The following is a 20057-nucleotide window of genomic DNA, read 5'->3' on the forward strand; positions in this document are numbered from 1 at the left end:
GAACATTTTCAGTACAGTACAGTATTGAATTTATCAATATAACAGTTGCTGTCATTGTAGTTGGCATACCATCTTATTAGACACACTGTTGATCAAGTGTTATTACAACAAAAAAACCCCAAACTGTGCTGCACAGTCTTCATTTTTAAGTACCACAATTAAGAACAGAGAAATGCAGTTCATTCATTACAGAACCTTTTCAGGAAGTTGATTTTTTCTAATTCTTATTATAATTGCATTGTTCTAATCCTGTATTATAAAGGCAGCTGCTTGCCTATCATTTGTACTTTCCTCGTTAATCCTGACTCAGAGAATTAACCTTTAATTACAGCCGTTAAAATTGAAATGAGCCTCTTGTCTGGCTGGGGCTGCCCCCTTCCAGTGCATGAGACTGATGAAAATTTTTAGGGTCAATGAATATGTCCCATGTCATGTCTGATAGATGCTAAAGATGTGAGGAGGTAAATGTTACCTTAGAAAGATGTGGTTGAAATTTTTAAGAGGTAGGTTTTATTGACAAAATAAAACAAAAATACAGCTTAGGTTACCTCTCTCTTCTGTCTGAGTTACATAGCATAACACACATACAGCCACACTCTGTTTTACATACATTATCACACTACATATTTAAAGAATAACTTATGGAATCATCATCATGCATTACACATGCTTGTTTTTAAACACCTAGCACCAACTCTGTTTACAGCAGTCCTATTTTAAGGATCATAATATATGTATTTTTCATGTTACAATGAAAAAGAAGCATTACTTTAAATTCTCTCATAGATCTAAGCATTTCATTCTCAAAAAAGTTGGATTAGTTTTATGAACAGTACTGACTTTTAACGGAAGGCAAAAAAAGATCAAGGGTCTCCTGACAGTAACTTATCTAAAGGAGTTTCTTTTTTGCAATAACACCCCCCGGCCCCCCATTTTAATTTCTATTTTATAAATAGGATTTTAATATTGTAATTGCAGTTTACTTTGCAATTTTAGCACTTTTATTTTTAAATGCAACATTTGAATATTGGTTTAATGTTTTTCACTCCAAGACAACAAAACAGCAAACCAGCATTGAATCAGGAGTGTTACTGTTAATCAAAGACCTGGTTACTCAGAATACAATTTAATTAATACACAAGTTGCTAATTATACATTATCTTTATCATTATTATACATTGTATATAATTTATAACATATGTATAATTTATACATTATCTATTAAAGCATAAATAAAAGACATAATCTGGAGAATATCTAGTACTAAACCACACAGTAATTGACTAAATCAATGAGATTATATATAGTAATAATACAATATACCTCTCAGACTGGTCATACTATTATTTGGGGCAGTGTCTTGTATTAGAAACTTGTTTCTGACTCAGAAGAAAGATCATGTTTGAACTTCCAAATTAAATTCTCTAATTTATTTAAAAGAAAAGAAGTTGAAGTTTTGTAATTCTTAAGTGTAGAGCTTGTTAAGTATTAATGCATTTAATAAACATAAGAAGGGTATTTTTAAGGCTTGAACACCAATAAACATCACAAATATTGATAAATGGATTTCTAATTAAAAACTAAAGGTGAAATGACACTTTAAAAAATAGTGTCATAGCAGGGATTCTTTTTTTTCAAGCTATAATTTTTAAAAGTATGTGGAAGCAATTTCTGAAAGAACATTAACACTTTCAAATATTTGATGTAACACATATACTATGTTACCAATTAAAGAACACCCTCTTACACAGCAAATTTATATAAACACAGAAAAATAAAACTAATTATGTAGGAGGTCTTTATTCCATTCCTTCTTCTGTCTTGACAATGGTTAATATCTGCTGATGAGCAGCTACATTCATTTGTAGATCTCCAAGTGCTTTCCCAAGGTGAGTAAGCATCATTATCCTCATTTTTCAGATGGAAAACTAAAAGATTAAGTTACTTCCTCCAGATCACACAGCCAGTAGTAAGCCAAAAATAGAATTCATTTTCCATATGTAACACCCAGTTCTGTATCCACTGGACCACGCCACCTTCCCACAAGCATCAGTCACACCTAATCAGCTGCATAGCTGAATTTTGGGTGGCACTAAAAGAAAGTTGCTTTTTAGCTCTTAAATTTAAGATCACGCTTTTTCACGTGCTTCATAGGTACAAACCCTCCCAGGCACCCTACTAACATATAATATTTGTAAAATGTGGTTACAATTAAGCCTTACGCTAGCTACAGATGTTGTAGAACACAGAGTAGGGGAAATTGGAGACAACGCAGACACTTTAAACTGTTCCACACGGAAAAAGCACTATCTTAAGAAATGAGGCTGTAGAGAAAACTACGCAGAACTCCAAAAACATCTCTCGTCAGTGTGCAAGTGTGGTCAAAAATGCAAACAAGTTATAAGCACGCACAGGGATAGGATACATGTAGACTACCTTGTGGCACACTTCCCCCTTCACCTCCACCTCAACAAACCTTCCCAATTTCAATCTATATAAAAAGGTGGGCTTCAGAAGAAGTATAGTGAAAACATTTAATGCATAGGAAAAAGCTCTCCTGTGATGAGACACCAAAAGGATAAGACATTCTTATAGAAAGCTGAAAAACAAGAGGGCAAATGGTAAACTATAAAAAATAATAAAATTATATCAAGGATACCATAAGCCTGTCTTATCCTAACACAAAACCACAAAAACATCTGATAGAAGAGATGTGGCTAACATTGAAAACCAATTTAAAAGAAACACCTTTGTCTGAGCAAAAAATTTTAGACCTAAGAGGGACTGGATATATTTACAGAAATATAAACCTAGTTATTTAAAAACCAATGGTAGCTGGTCAAAATCCTTCTGCGAACATGGGGCAGAAGAATACCAAGAACCTAGTCAAACCACCACACACAGACTGTTGCTATCACAAGTGATTGCACTACATCTCTTTGATAACATTTAACAAGTTAATGTTTCTTCTGATATAGCCATTCCTGAGGTAAGAACTCAGAGCTTATATGAATAAATATATCTAGTTATAGAATAATTACTGCTACCAAAGCTCTGAAAAAATAAAACTCATGAAGTTGAGTGCACACTGATAACTATTTGGAAGAACTACTATTCATTTCTCTACTGCAGGATTTTGCAAATTCTTAAGCACCTTATGATAACCTTTCCTGCAAGCTGCATACCAGACTAGAGCCATGATATAATCCATTATTGCAATCCTTGTGTTCCTGGCACTTCTAAGAAGAGATCCTTCACACAGGAAAAGAATATACTTCAGAGTCAGTCTTAACACTTGCTATAATGGAATCAGAAACAGCCTAAATGGACAAAGCAGCCTAGATGATAAGAAAGTTTTCCCCTGTAAAGACTATCTCAACAACTTAGAAATTAAAATACCATTTAAGGCGTTCTCCTATTCTGAAAGTATCTCTAGTTGAATATTGAGGGAGTTAATGTTTACTGTTTCTCAAGAAATTCTGTAAGTGTGCTCAATTTGAAATTAAATGTATTTATCACCCGGTTTGACAGGTCTGCAGCTGACCTTGACTTTTGTCAAAAGCTATTATTTCTGCTCTATGCATCACCACTCTAAAGAAGTTCTCAAAGCGAATCTCGGTCAAAAGTTCTGTAAGACATGAGACAGAAAACAAGATGATTTACTCCTCTTTTCCTAAACAGTTTCTGTGGAACTCTGAGTAGTAGGAAACAGTAAAAACATATCATTGGTAGAAACTACTATCAAGAGAATACACTGAACATGCCAAATAAAACCTTAGTAAGTGAAGTGGTACCACTTCTACAATTATACCATAATTCCATATGCATGATAATTAATGGCAACACTAATTGTTGCATCAAATATTTTTATAAGTACCTCCTCACTACAACAAGAGTTTTGCCCTCTTTTGCTACATGCTTTTATCATGAACTTCTCATATTCATGCTTGAATTTTCCCCCAAATTATCATCTGTTTGGGGCAGGGGAAACAATCTTGTCCCCTCAAGTCCTACTCAGCTCAGCCTATACTTCCACACACTTTCTGCCCCATCCAACTGCTGCTACCGTCAGAGCTTATATCCAGCTGACAATTCTCCCTTGCACTAACACTGTTCCAAATCATAACAAATTTCTTGCTACCAAAGCAGTATTTCCTTCTCACTAACGTTATTTTTAAAAGTATGTGCCAGTTTTACCAGTTAATTACTATATGTAGCATACTGAGGGCTCTACACATATAGGAGAGCAGTTGCTTGTACATTTTTACCATTTAAAATCCTAATGAGAAAAGAACAGGTGGTTTAGCTTTTTTTCTCATCAGCTGTGTGATAGGTAAGAACAGATGATCACTCCCCTCTGCGGCTTCTCTCCGATACCATAGTTCTCCTCTTCCTCCTCTCACCATTCCTGCTCAAAATATTATTTCCTGCAGCAGGTTAGAACCTTCCCTGTCCTTATGTCATTCACTGGTTGCAGTTCCCTCTTCTCTCACTTTACAACCCCCCTTCAGGGGACAACACCCATTTCCAGTGTTTTCAAATAACCACTTTACACTGACAGTTTGCAGCTTTCTCTTGCCTCCTATTTTTCATTGGCTGCGCACCTTCAAGTATCTTTCAAGCCTGCAAATGTATCCATCTAAAACCCAATCGACTCCAAATGCAGAGTTTCCCTGAGCACTTAGGTCTGACTTCTCTTGTATGCATACCCTGAAAAGCCCCAGAGTAGACTCTGGTGACCTCAGTTACCTGGTTCGTTTGAGCCACCTGAAGATGGACTACATGTACCAGGGCAGAAGCATGCACAAGGATTTACTATGTTTTGCATCCAGTTGGAAGAATGTTATCCATAAATTACCTGGGAATTTTGTTTTTCCTGGAACAAACTATAATATGCATGTGTGCGTTTATATGAGGGGGAAATGTGCTATATGTAAACATGAACGATAAAAATAAATGAGCCACAGGACAAGCATCAGGTTGTGCACTGCAGTTTCTATTCAAGGATATTTTGGTTTTTTAGGTTTAAAGAGACTCATACCATTACTGTAAAACCATTCTTGTATTTATGCTTTCTATAATGTTCAGCAGCTATGAATTTGGAGTTATACGTTTTCTAAAAGCTGTATCCAATTACAGTGCTGAATGATTTGAATAATAGACTGCCTGACATATTCCAAGATAAGTGGCTGCTACATTTCTTTGATATTAGGGTCATATACTGTACTTATCTATTTTTACTCCATGCTCTCCATTGCCTAGTAATAAATTAATTTCTCACTGTTAGTTTGGCATGTGCCCTACAGTTAAATTCATTTTCTCTCCCATTGAAGGAAGAAAAAGTTTTCTGAAGTATGACAACTATCCTCCTTATTTTTAGAATTAGTCATCACAGATTAAATTCAAAATACTATTTTAAGAGGGATATCCCCACATAAAGTTTTAAAAGCTGTTTTTGTATTTTCATTTTTAGAAAATTACCTGATGGTGCTGAACGTGTGACAATAGTTATTTAACTACTCGCATACAAGACTTTTTACAATATATGGATATAATTTGAAAGAACAGGTTTTAACCTTAGCATTTAATTTTTGTTGCTTGCTGGTGCACAAAACTCTAAGGACTCCAGGTAGATCTGCAATTATTATCAACGGCAATGAGAGTTGAGATTAGATCTGAAAACATAATACAGCCCAAAACACGTAATCACTATCCAGGCAGCAACAATTAGTTCTTACGTGATTTGGGTTGTTTCCAGAGCAGGGAGTATGGGAAATGTTCCACCTTCTTTGCTGGCTATATATTTTACCAGGAACTCAGTAGTAGCAAGAAAGAGGCATTTTGCAGAAGCAACCATTTCATGCAGAACTTCCTCCGCTGTTTAGCCTACACCTTCTAGCTGTTTCTATCTAACACCTCTATTTCATTGCAGCTACCTGCTGAAGAAAGGGGAGAAGCAATTTAGCAAACAAACAGTGGCAATCATGAGGAAAGCAAGCATGAATGTGGGAGTGGAACATGTGTTCTTGTACTGTAGATGATGAAAAGACTAAAGACGTTGGCAAAAAGGGGGTGTTCTCAAGCATCTGACATTAGTGATTGCTATCTTTAACTTACCCTCAAAGATGATAATTCTGAAGTAAAGCAAAGACACCAGAATCATTCTTAAGCTAACCCAGAGCCAGGAAAACATTGTCTGTTTTTTGAGCTGTCAAAGCCATAAAGGATGGCAAAGAAGCAATTGTGGGATTGCAATCACAGGAACAACACCACAGTTGTAGTTAAACTCAGGCTTGCCACCTAATGCTGCATACTGCACTGCAAAATAACATGGAAGACAATTTCTGGCATTTTCAGACTGTGTGACGTGAACAACTACACATCACGTAAAGTGACTGCATGTCTACAGATTGTTACTGTTTTGCTTGAAATTTAAATTGCATCACAATTTTCTTAGATAAGGCTATCCAACACATTATCTGATAGTCTGCCCTTTCAACACCAAATTTTAAAGCCTGTAAACATGAAACTGATTCATTAGCTAAGATCTTTTATGTCTTGAGTAAAATAATTAATGCAGCTCCTTTATACTTTGCAAACATATGGCTCCCAAAGCCAGCACAAAGTACTCTACCTGCAATTATTAAAGTTGCGGTGTAGGTTCTATACACCAGCCTCATTAGAAACAAGGCTAGGCTAAAAAATGCCTGTGCCTCTGGTATTTTTTCTGGTCACTCCCATCTACTTTCACAACGATAAGTATCCTATGCTGTACTGCTGCAATTCCGTATTAAATCGCAAATTTAAATTGGACACACCAAATGACTAAAAAAAAAACCCAACCAAAAAAGAAGAACACAAACTACTATCCTTTCCCCCAACAAAGGAATGCCCACCCTTTACCTCCATGACTTTGCCAACCTTAATTATACCTATAGTTCTGAGATTCCCTAATGGAAAGTGCTACAAAACTGAAAGCGCTAACAGAATGAATCATGACACATACTGATACACCACTGATTGTAAATCTATACCCTTTTGATTTGCACCCAGGGGCTATGATTCGTATACTCATGAAAAATTACTTACAAGGAGCAAAATGTCATAATTGGAGGCATGTATGGTAAACAAACGGGCTGAGGATTAACAGGTATGTGATTTTCTTGTAGTTTATTTTTGATAGTGTAGCAACTAGATGATTTCAAAGATTTCTATAGTTTGGATACTTAATTTGTGAATTAAAGTTTCCCTGAGGCAGAAAAAAAGACAGATTGAAAGAGGTTAAAAAACCCTGAAAGCATCCTTCTCAGACATGCAATATTCATACTTTCTCCACATTTCAGAATGTAATTATTACAGATCAAAAAAAGCTGCAGACTGGCATATAAACCAGATTTTTATGCAAGACCTTTATAGGTGAAAGTACTTTAAAAAAATCACTTTAATGACTGCCTCAAAAACATATGAAATGCTTAAATTAAGACAACCCCACACACACTTTTTAAAGGCTACTTACATCAATGACTGAGGAGCTCGACAGACTTAATCCCTCTAGGTCTGCTGTTAAACTTGGGGACAAAACAGCTGCTGTAGGAACTGCCACAGGAGTTGTCACAGGACAGACTAGAATTAAAAAGGAAATAAATTCTTAAAAAATTTAAAACACTGGGAAGGACAATGACCTATTTACATTAAGTGTAAAAAAGTAATTATTTTATCCTTGTATATATGTTTCTTAATAGTAAAAGATTATCTTCTCAGACATATAGCCCCAATACTAAAAATAAACAATGAAAATATAAATAAAACTGATATATGTATAGACCACGTTATTTACATTAAAAATATTTTGTCCCCCTTCCCATTTTTTCCTCTATTTTATCCTTCAGTCTGATCCATATTATGCAACACATTTTCATTTACAAGTACTGTGCAAACTACATATTAATGCAATTCTAACATGTGTTGCACCTATAGAAGTAAACTTGAAGAACAGCACTACAAAGCATAGCCACAAACCAGTGCCAGCTCTGCCGTACCCTTCCAAGATTACATTTTAATCTGTTCTTCAAAATTGTGATTTTTAGTATCTTATTGTAATACAATTGGTTCATAGGTTGCACAGATGTTGTACAAGTTACATCCATTGGCACCTGAGAAAATAAGCCCACTTTAAGAGAAAACAAGTCCAGACATGAAAAAATTCTCAAAATGAATGTTTTACATACCAATACATTCTAAATTTCAAAACTATTTCTCAGTTCTAAAACAAACAAAATTATGTATTTTAATAATTATGCTTAAAAATAAGTTGATAGTCTAAGCAATTTTTTTGTTGTTGTCAGGAAGCTGGTACAATAAATGAGCAGAACCAATGTTTCAGACATTTAAAATTCATTGAATTAACTGAATTGAATTTATGCCATGGGAAAAACAAGGTTTTAATCAAGATACTTACAATCATCTAAATCTAAGAGAAAGACGTCTTGTTTACTTGGAGCTTTTCTATCTTGTACTGTTTTTTCTTCTTTCTGTCAAAATACATGAATATTTCATCTTTTACCATATCAGAAAAGTCTTTAATACTTTTATAAAGCAAAGTGGATTTTCTCTGCTGTAAAAGAAAAACGTACTCATTTTCAGGGCTCAGCATTCAGACAATTCACCTAGTGAGAAAGACTTCTTTGTACAGGTAAGCTGAACTTAAACTCCACATTTAAGTTACATTTACTCCTCTGAAGCCCATGTTTTCATTTAATATTAATAATAGTTGCTACTTTTGAAAACTTTTGGTGACAGATCAGACACTTCTGTTGAGACCATTAAAATAGATATAGAAGCTTTTTTTTTTTAATAGAAAAGACTTGGGTACTAACATTTCTGTTTCCATATGAAAAACAGGAAAAAATCCATTCAATAAGAAAGTAGTGTTATTTGCATTTATCTAGGAGTTTGTCATCATGCTATTCCTACCCACTCTTAAGCATCCTTTGTCTGGAATGGCTGAAGAACTCATCTGCCTCTGCTCTCTCTGGCTTACTCAATGGACAGATTTTGTCATTCTTTCAGAGAATTTGTCAACTGCCTTTAGACCTTAAGACATTGCTCACTACCCAAGGTATTGCAAGTAATTTAAACATAGTCTTTCCAGGAGTCACACTCCTGTGAACCTTCTAGTTTACCACTTTCCTCTTCAACAGCACGTGACAGCCAAATACATATATATATTATTCTTTTACCTTTTTAATTAATGAACAGGTTTAAATAAATCAGTAAAACTCCATATGCCCAACTGGGCTTCCATTTCTTGAGCATTTCTTGCAAGCTGTCACAGTCTCTTCAGGCATTCAGGATACAAATTCCTACAGGAGCTTGGAGTCCTTCCAGGAACTCAGCAGCTAGAATCACTTTCTTTGACTATCACCACAGAACAGAATGACCCCTCTTTTCTAAAGCTGCATTCCCTTTCTTCTAGTCTCTCCGCTTCATGGTCAGTTGCAAACTAACAATAATGCTGTGCCTATTTTTTTCCAATTTTGGGAGAAATTCCACGGTTCCCTCCAAAGAATGTGGAAGAAAGTAGATACGTTCTCACTATTTGAAGCTGTTGATGTTATGACTATCAGGCTTGACCTCAGCCAAAGTGACATTGTTCATCATTTTCTTCCAATAAACCCATGGGTCAAATAGACAGTAGTCACTATTGTGATCATTACAGATGTGCTTTAGATATTCTGGGAGGAAAAGAATCTTGTGGACAGAGAATGGAAGCCACTATTTTAAAAATTATTTTTAAATCAACATACTTCAATGGTTCTTATCACTATGGTAATTGAGTGTTCTACTATCACTGATTTATCTGAAACACAAAACTCCTATGGACAAAGGAAATGCTACAAAATATCTTTAAAATGGCGCTAATGTTATTTCATTCCTTGTATGTCTTGTCCAGAATTAAGTGAGAGACTCTGCTGCAGAACCCACTCTCTTGAGTTCCATTCTGGTCACAACTAACCAGACTTCATTTCTCTCTTTCAGTGTGATTATTGGCAAGCCATTAAGCTTCTTTTGGCTATTTTTTTTTTTTAATCTGTGAAATAAGGGTAAATAGTATATTTCATAAGCTACAGGTTCTACTTGAATTACTCATCTATGAAGTGACAAAGAAACAATTTCATGAAAATTCTTTTAATGAATTCCAAGTCTCTTTATAGCACCATTTAGTGAATATTTAGCCCTGAATCAGGGGTTTAGCTGTTATCTGCATCACTTTTACTATAAACTATGTATCACAACTTTTTTGCTAAACTACAAACTGTTCGGACATCAGAACATACTAACAGAGAACACGGTTAAAAAATGCAAATACATTTAAAAAAAATATAAATCTCAACTTTCAAACTCTTTCACTCCATATCCCCACTTATTCGTAAGATACAGCTCTATTTTCAACTATGATTAAGGTTCAAAGGTTATTTTTAGCTAGAGTTCTATATTTGCTAATTATTCCAGTAGAGATGGGATTTCTCCATTCCCTTTTATTATGCAGCCAATTAAAGTCTATAAAAAGTGGCTCACCCACATGAGAGGCTATAGCACAAGGATAAGAATTTTGAATATGCTTCAGTTCTGCCAATGGCAGCATTGGTTAAGTCAAGATGTTTAAAAAAATTAGGAATCACAGCCAAGAAATCCTCTTACTGTTAATCTGTTTACTGAAGACAATTAAGATAGGACAGCCTATGTCACAAATAACGCCAATAGTATGCCTCAGTTTGTTTTTTCTGTTATTTATTTTGCCAGTCTAAAGTAGTTACTAAGTACCTATCACAAAGCTTGATATGTAATTTATAAGATAGAATGTATTTTTGCACTGATATTATTTTGAATCTACTACCTAATTCATCTTTAAAAATGGGGGAAAAAAATCCTTCAAGATAATTTATTTCTTATACTTTAAAATAAAATAAAATGGTCCTAATTTAAGGCAAAAGTACAGAATCATTACATCAAGGCAATGCATGGTAAGAAAAAATTCTACTGCACACTTCATCAGAATACTGTACTTAAGTACATCAGTTTACTGAAAAAAAACCCAACTGAAACCAAAAAATCAAAACCCATAACATACACACAACCCCCCCCCCCCAACCCTAACACCTGGGAGACGTGAAATCAGAAGCTAACTAAATCAAGATAAAGCTAATGTTAAAGTATGATCAGATCTGATTTTCTACTTCAGTCAAGTGTGTCAAGCTTAAGTAAATACTCAGCTACTTGTATGTGCGTGTATGCATGCTATATATACACATAAACACACAAATATTTTCATACTTCTATGTATATTTCTCTATATAGGCATATATATCAATTGTGTGCAATTCTGGATGAAACACCAAAGAAATCTATTTACATGGGTCTTGCCTATTACAAACATAGTTATTTTTTAATTTGGTTTTTCCAAAAAAAGAAAATTGATTGGCTTTCTAGGAATAATAAATAGCCAATGACTGCAACAAACACTACCAACAGATATTTCTATTGAATGAAAAAAGCTTTGCATTCCAAATCAAGACAAAAAAAAAAAAAGGCTCTGACATGTCTAGCATTTCCTTGTAACATAATTTTTCATCTTTTTTCTTAAAACTAAGTCTACAATATAACCCAAACAGTTTTCTACCAAGAGAGACCACTACGGGAAAAGCAGAATACTAAACAAAGAAGTTAAGCTATATTCCATCAAACATTTCTCCATTTGCAATTCATCTTGGTAATAGAGATAGAACCTGGTAAATGCATATAGGACTTGAAGCAGGAGATTTCTCTTGCTCAATGCATAATTCATGTGCTCCGCCTGCAAAGTGTGTAAAATGAGAATTTCACACCGCAGCATGAGCCATGGAGCTGCAGAGAAAAGGCAGATGAAATCATATTTTGCTGTGCGAATTTTATTTCTTATCCTCCCAATATTTATACAAAACCATCATTGACAATCCAAATGCATTGACAGATCACCCACTGTTTCCATTGTGTTAGCACTTGAAAAGAGATCAGGCAGAAAGATAGACAATTTGTTTTTGTATATTTTTTAAATAGTGGATCAGGTTTTTAACAGCTGAGTGACTGTATTATACTTGTATAAGGAGCTCAACAGTAGCTGATTTTAAAATCCCACTGTAGACACCTTCTTATACATGCATCATCCTCAAATCTGCATTTTAGCTATATAGTATTTATGTTTACAGTATAACATGTATCTGAACACCTCAAACTATCCATATTTCAAAATGATATAAAACACTGCAGTACAAGAGAGTGACTTTTCTATTCACTGCAGCTCAATTACAGTGAGTACAACAGCTTTTTCAAAATGATTCTTCAAGAGAAAAAATATGAAAGCATTAATAATATATTCAGGAAAAATAATCTGAAGTTTTTGTAACCTATTTTAATGCTAGTAAATGCATGGACATATGCACAAATTAAGCCCCCATATGAGTGTAATCAAACCATTTTTATTATGAAAATTCTGCTGAACAAGGTAATGGCACCCAACAAATCATAGAGAATGGTAAACACCACCCAAAACATCAGCTATGTAACATAGTTCATAATGTGTGGCAAACTGAGAAACTACAGAAGTAGAGCCTACTAACTACTCCTCTTATCAATATGTATTGCAGAAAATCTTTTCAGTTTTATTTAAAAGGAAATCCTAATGAATCATCTCCCCATATACACTGACCAAATTAAGAACACCCTGGAGCAGAATAATATAAGAAATGGCTTTTCCAGTAAAGATCTATCAGAAGAAAAACATGCATTTCTGAGAGCCTGGCTGAAATGGCCTGCTTCCTGGGTGGCCTTACAAAAAGTCAGGAAGGAAGCAGAAAAACTCCAAGATTTTCCTGGAAATAAAATAAACATGGGTGGTTCTTGTAAAATGTACCTCGACACAAGGGGTCTATACAAGACTTTATCTGTAAAGTTCTTGAAAGTTTGTTAAGAATTGGTTTTCTTTCCAGCTTGGAAGGTCTTTATCAGCTATCTTCACCTATCATCACAGGGCTTAAAACATGTCTCTCTCCAAAAAGATCTATAAAGCTAGTTAGCATAAAAAACATTTCCCCCCCCCCCCGCCCCCCCCCCCCCCAATTATGCTTCTGTATATAACCAAGTATCAGAAATACCTCAAGTCTAAATGCAGGCATCCAGTATGGCTTAAATGGAAACTAACTTCATGGTCCTAGAGATTAATATAGTACACTGGAACAGTCCTCTATGTTCAGCAGTGTTAAATTAACTTCCCCCCTGACACCTTCATATATGACCATTGCTGTTTAGTGTTCCATCAGCCATAGCTTATTGCCCTTACATTAAAGGTGCTAATTTCTTAGTGAAAAAGAATTTAAGGAACTTAGACATTTAGCTTTTGCCTAGTGAGCTCTACGCTATGTTTTCAATAATCCCCTTGCTTCTTTTTTTGCTGCTATGCACATAAACCCATTGCTATTTGTTTTAATATTTTTTGTGATGTTTAAAAGCTTTGCAATTTTTCACTTCTACCCTTTGACTCTGATCGAGTCTTCTGTCAATTGCTTATAAATACTTTTTGTTCCTAACACAGTTCTTCTTAGGCTCTTCTTACTCAAGTAAGACTTCAGGACTACTGCAATGTTCCTTCTCTTCTCTTAAAAACCAAGGGCTTGACAATTTTCCATTGACTTCAACAAAACAATCCCAAGCTTCTTGGACATTCCGGTTCTTATATTATTCAGTATATTTGGCTTCACACATTCTTGACTGTCATTTTAAAATAGAAAAAGCTGCTTTATGCTAGTAGTCCTTACATACCTGTGAAAGAACCAGAACAGTTTACGTAACTGTAGTGAAAGAAACCGTGAACAATGGCACCGATATCCTGAGAAAAATGGACAAATGCAGCAGAGAGAAGACACTATTGTTTGAATATGGTTTTGCAGTGGCTGCTCAGAACTAAGCAGGTAAGAGTACCTATTACTTTCTGGTGAAAAAATACCGTGCCAATATGAGAAGCTGCAAACTGTTAGATTTAATTCATGTCCCATCTAGTGTCAATGGAGTTTATTCTGAGATGATTTAGGTTACATTTGTTGTCCTACCATTTTTTTGCAAGATCCAGTTTGGCTTCTCTACTAGAAAAAACTGTGACACAGATGTGCTACCCAGTGTGGTATTTGGGCAGGAAACAATGATCAAACCCTGGAAACACACCTCCATTTCTCAAATGCTACAGTCTCATTTCATCTTTTGTTCTACTTGGTAGAAGGGAATAGACTAGAAGTCAAGGTTACAACTCAGAGTTCCTAGGTGGACCTATAAAGTTACAAAATGAAGACGATGTACAACATAAGTTAAAGATTTAAAGAAATAGAGAGCCTTACCTCCACAATTAAAGGAAACACACACTGAAACAGCTTACAAAAGTTACAGTCTTCCCTGTTAACTGTTCAAAACACACCTGTCCACCAGCTTCTACAATTGCATCAAATGCAACAAACAATGTCTGGTTTGACTGTTCAGCAATCTATACAGGAGTCCTGACCAAAATGTCTGGGCTTAATTTAAAATGCATCAGAGCATCACTTAATTTTCAAAAACACATATCAGTATTAAAATGGAAACCTCTGAACTACAATTCTACCCTTCAATTTTTTAATAAAGTATATAGGAAGAAATGCACAGGAACTATTTGATAAGAGAAAAATAACTTTCAGAAATTCTTTTACTCTTCTACCTTAACAGATTTAGCAAAAAGTTCCTCATCTATTTGGTTTTTTTTTAAATGAAAGGCAGGTAAACAGAAACCAATTCATGGTATTAGCTTTAGCTCTATAATGCTAGCTTGAGTATAATGAATTTTTAACCTCTTTTTATTCACCAAGGTAAGCAATTAAAACTTAGCTGACACATGAATGGCTCTGTTGAACACTTTTGCATCTTTACACATTTCTGAATCCAATTTAGAAAAGATGTATTTGAAAGTTTGCTACTTCATAAATGTTGTAAGCAAGCTAATACAATTTGAAGTAGTGGAACCCTTTATAAGCTTTATTCCTATCAAACACAGAGGGCAATAAAAAGTTGATTACTCTTAAGAATATTAATTCTACTAGTCTATGCATACACCTCAAGTATAGATGCATTAACTGCACTGTTCTCAATTTTAACAGGAAATCTTAAACAAAGCTAGTGGTTCTACTAGAATGTCTTCAAACTCTTAAGAAACAATGTACTAACATTTGTTTCTTGGTTTTGTTTCCTGTTGGACCCAGGTCCTGTAGTAGCTATGCTTTAAGATCCCATTTTAATATAATAATCACCCCAAATCAGGATACTATTTTTGTGAACTACCCATGTACTATGCTTTCATCAGTTCAACAGTAATCTAAAAAAAATAATTCAATTCTATTATTTTTCATCTATCTGGAGTTAAAATATAATTAAAACCAAAATATGCTTTTCGTTATAAAACATTCTTACTTGCTTAAACTATCAAACTGCTTTGGGATTGGTCTTTTTATGGAAGTTCAAAAGTTTTCTCAGAAATTCTGGTTTTTAGATATCCATAAAACCACTACCCATCTCCATTCCTGCAGAAAGAAATGTGTAGACATGGTTCGATGCATCTTTTCATATTTTATAGGGTTTTTTAAAAAACATCTTTTACCTTACTAGAGGTAGCATTTCTAGATTTTCCAGACTCAGAGTCACTTTTAGAGTCTGATTCTGCCTCGGAGTCTGAAGAATTTTCTTCTGATGAAGCAGACTCTGTATCAGAGGAATTCGATGGGCTTCTCTTTCCGGAGATCCCCTTTGCTTTCTTTTTAATGTCCTCTGAATCACTACATATTGAAAAAAAAATTTAAGAAACGTGTAAAACCACCAAAGGAATCTGCTTAGGCAATATCCTACAATAACATTTCAAAGTTTTATTAGATGAGTTTTAAGTCAGTGTTTCTTCATGATAAAAACTCATCTAAGATGGCAGAAGTAGTCACTTATTTAAGGGTACACAAAATTGTTCTATCACATTACACAATAAATCACCACATATAATCTAAACCAGCAAAACAGCTAAACAAAAATGTGAACATATTAAATATTAAAAACATTATTTCCATGCATCAAGCTTCTGACATTTCAGAAAGAAGTGCAGATGCCCTTTTGTATAAAGAAACTTTCAGACTATTCCACCTATGATTAACAGAATCTTGATGGGTTTTAAGATGTTTTTGCAAAGTAATATTGCTTTAAAAAAAAAATAATCAATGCATTGAATTTATTCTTTTGTTAATTCTTCTAAATCAAACTACCTAGAAATAAGACCTATAATATCTATACATTTTTCAACCCATTAAAGAGTTTATACAGAAGAGCTATTACATTCTGACTACCTTTGGTCATACTGAGTACCTGACATCTAATGGACTTCAGAGACACTATTCTTCACACAGTGAAGTTCAGTGCACCCTGGCAATGTTGGATTATGTTGCTCTGTGCTAACAGCTACTGAATATTATTAAAATTTGCCTTGTTGGCTTCTAATAATACTATAACTACCAATTAGTAGATTACCCTTTTGTCTCAAGGGGAGTTACTATCTAGAAATATTGCAGGAAATGAAAATTGTTTTCTAATAGTTATCATGGAGCAGATAAATTAGTATTGCATATAGAAAAAAACCCCTCTGTTCTTGGATCTGCAAGCAACCATTTTATACTTCCAGATCAGGTGTTTCATACACCACCTGATTCAGCTTCCTCCCCAAGACAATAAATTGGTTACTAAAGTACTTGAAAGGTAACAAGGTCAACAATAATTAAACAAATCCAGACCACTCAACTTGAGAGTCCCTTTGGACTTAAATTAAGTTGTTATACATTTTTCCTTAGCTTTAGGAGAAGTACAAAAGAATGTACTACTCTGCATTCCTGTTTGAGATAGCAATGGTTTTAGAAGCGAAAAGTACAAAGAAGGGGAATTGAACAATCTAATGTGGCAGAAAGGATAATAGGGCAATGTCTTCCTCCTCTCAAGAATTTCCCAGGACTGAATTGCCTAAATCAAATTTAATCAACATTATTAAAAATCAATATTAACATTTAAGCCATGCTAATAAGGCCTACCCACGTAACTGAAGTTGAAATCAACCCCCCAAATTTTAGTCAAAAGCATTTTTTTCTGAAAGCAGCAAACCTGAAGCTTGCAAAGCTAAACATGAAACAAGAGTACACTTCACAAAAAGTCTAATGTAGCATATCTGATTGTTAAAATTATGGTGAAAAAATAGGTACTATCAAAGTAACATTTCAATATGACATTTAAAAACTTGTTTAAGGTCAAGGAGCTAAACATGAAAATTCACTAGCATATACTGTTTAAGGTTTCTTCTTCGTCATATATAACACAGGTACTGACAAAATTATATACATTTCCTTCATTGCCATTGAACAGAAGCTGTAGTTGCATCAAGAAATAAGTTATTGTGAACCCATTATATAAATGAAGTTGTTTTTCAACAATTTATCTTTAGCTTATCTTTAAAACTCGATTTGAAGATTAAAAATGTTACTTTACCATACATCAGCCAGTTTGGATGTGTAATCATTGTTTACCTTACTGCTTAAAATTTCAGATGTTATTCTAATGAAAAGAATTTACTGGTAACTAGCTTTTTAACTTCGCGATGATGAAAAGCCTGTATTAATTTAACCTACAGATTTCATTTGTTCTGAACAGGAAAAACAATATAAATCACTTTTAAAATCATTAAATCTTGACTTAAATTAATAAAGTCATAATTAGGGCATTATGCTGTGTTTGTTATGGAAGTGGCAAGGCGAGCTGCTTTAATTACTGTCTGTAATAAAAGGAGCAGAGTGCGTACTGCGCCCCAATCAGCGCTGTCAGCCACGACTGAGCTGAGCTGCAAACTCATCAAGTGAGCTGGCAGCAGACTACAGAGTAAAGGGCGATCATGTCTGCAGAGGCCACTTGCTGACAGCAGTGGAAGAAACAGATTCATACAATCCAAGGTATTAGCCCCAATTACTCAAAATTTTAATGATACTTTAATACATGATAATGCTGTTGATAATGGGCAATCTTAAAAAGCGCTAACACTTAAATATCTTATGACCGTTTCCCTTCACAGCCCTTGCCTCTAATACTTGGATCATAATCTTTTTAATATAACATTATTTAGAAAAATCAATTGTCTTAGTTACATAATGGCAAAGTGCTGAAGGACTTAATTTTAGCTCTCAGCAAAATTGCTGCAAAAGGTAATTAAGTGTTTCACACAACTGTTTGATCACTTATTCAGCCTCCCAAGGTTACACCAATTTTCAAAAAGCCACCCAAGATTTTACTGAAGTCAGAAATTAATTCTAAACATAAGAGTAGTCTGATTAACGAAAATATGAACCCAGTTCATACACTGAGTATTACTGGCATACACTGAAACAGGATACATCACTCCATGACCAATACAGCCCCCCCAAAAGCTAATTAAAGGCTTGGCACACTGTTCACAGTGAGATTGCTTTATCAGCTAGTATCACAGAAAATTAAAACCATACAAATGTATACCTACCTTTCAGCAGCAGGTCTAGATATTTTCTTTGCAGTACTTTCTTTGCTGTCTGATTCACTATCACTTGATTCTTCACTGGAAGAGGAACTCCCACTACTCTCATCACTGCTGCCTTCCTCCTTATCTTCCTTCTCACTTTCACTGCCAGACTCGCTCTCTGAAGTAAAAACAACTCTTACAATTTTTTTCTAAATATCTTACATAATTAGCATTTTAAGATCCAATTGAAAGCTTTAGCATCATTTACCCTGTGTGAAAAGCAGGCAAGAAAATCACTTTCCCCTAATGTTTACAAATTTTTGTTGGTTAAAGACCTGTCCTCTTCAGCCTAAAGTATTATACTTTATCAAATTGGAAACCTAATAATAAATTAATTGCATGTGGATTCTTCAAAATTACATAACCCTATCAGGAGTTGGAGATGACCTCAAATTCTCTAATCTATACATCCACTTAACTGCAAGATTATCTTTTCAACCCATTGCTTAATTAGATAATCTGTTCTTGAATACTGATAGTGATGATGATTTAATCACTGATTTAAACAAATTATTCATCTTCTAAATCATATAGTTAACAAATATTTAAATATCGGAAGTGAATATATTCTTGTCTTGCTTCAGAGATCATTAATTTCAGTGATACAATTCTTAAGCACTTCTTTTGCATCTTTCCTCAGTTTAAGAATGAGAGGGAAGAAACTCCATATTCAGATTTTAAGGTGCTCCTCTTCCATTCAACTAGATGCTGATAATTCTTTCAAGTCTCTAACGCTAAACATCTTGTGTGTCTAAAGTCTGGACCTGGGAGAATGATGTTCTTCACTACATCTGAACTATATTAACATCTACTGAAATGGCTGTCTTGGGGAACTGCCTATCTGGCATTAAGTGGGAGACTGGTCAAAAGAACCTTTGCTCACTGGACTTGACAGGCAGCTGTCAATTATCTTCTCCATCACCACCCCCATTATAATAAATAGAAAACGTAGTGTAAAACTTGAGAGCAATACTTTAACATAGTTTACTGAATAAACCCCATGAAAGACTATAGGGTTAAACAAGTGTGGCTGTTTATGAACACAACAGCACATGCTATCAAAATGGTATTTCATCAACAACAAATTCCAAAAAACCTTCAAGACTTATGGCTCCCAACAACCAAGCACGCAGGCACTCTTCCCACAAAAAGTTAGGTGCCTTTAGTTTTAATTGGAGTTACAAACTCTCACTATCCTTACTAGACTCAAAACAAGATAAAAATAGCATGCCAGCTTTTTAAATTGGGAAACAAATCAAAGTCTAACCCATTTAATGAACACACAAGCCATATCTGTAAAATTAGCTGTTACTGCACAGCTACAGTGAATGTAAAATCCCCCCCAACCCCCCCCCCCCCCCCCCCCCCCCACCCCACTCCT

At 34.7% G+C, this 20057-nt stretch overlaps 1 protein-coding gene across 5 annotated transcripts in view; it reads right to left on the minus strand.

Moving 5' to 3' along the window:
* AP3B1 (adaptor-related protein complex 3, beta 1 subunit) overlaps positions 1 to 20057 on the minus strand; it is a 161447-nt gene that overhangs the window by 45404 nt on the left and 95986 nt on the right. For 4 of the 5 annotated variants that reach the window (XM_010582852.1, XM_010582853.1, XM_010582851.1 and 1 more), the window contains 4 exons: positions 18638 to 18794; positions 15710 to 15884; positions 8459 to 8531; positions 7517 to 7623 (listed from right to left, as the gene is read on the minus strand). In XM_010582852.1, coding sequence (XP_010581154.1) covers positions 7517 to 7623; positions 8459 to 8531; positions 15710 to 15884; positions 18638 to 18794 — 512 coding nt within the window. Of the gene's footprint in view, positions 1 to 1633; positions 1909 to 7516; positions 7624 to 8458; positions 8532 to 15709; positions 15885 to 18637; positions 18795 to 20057 lie in introns of those variants that run through there. The other variant, XM_010582855.1, reaches the window with a different exon arrangement.

Source organism: Haliaeetus leucocephalus, unplaced genomic scaffold (assembly GCF_000737465.1).
Source record: "Haliaeetus leucocephalus isolate CR32 unplaced genomic scaffold, Haliaeetus_leucocephalus-4.0 Scaffold849, whole genome shotgun sequence".
Taxonomy (NCBI): Eukaryota; Metazoa; Chordata; class Aves; order Accipitriformes; family Accipitridae; genus Haliaeetus; species Haliaeetus leucocephalus.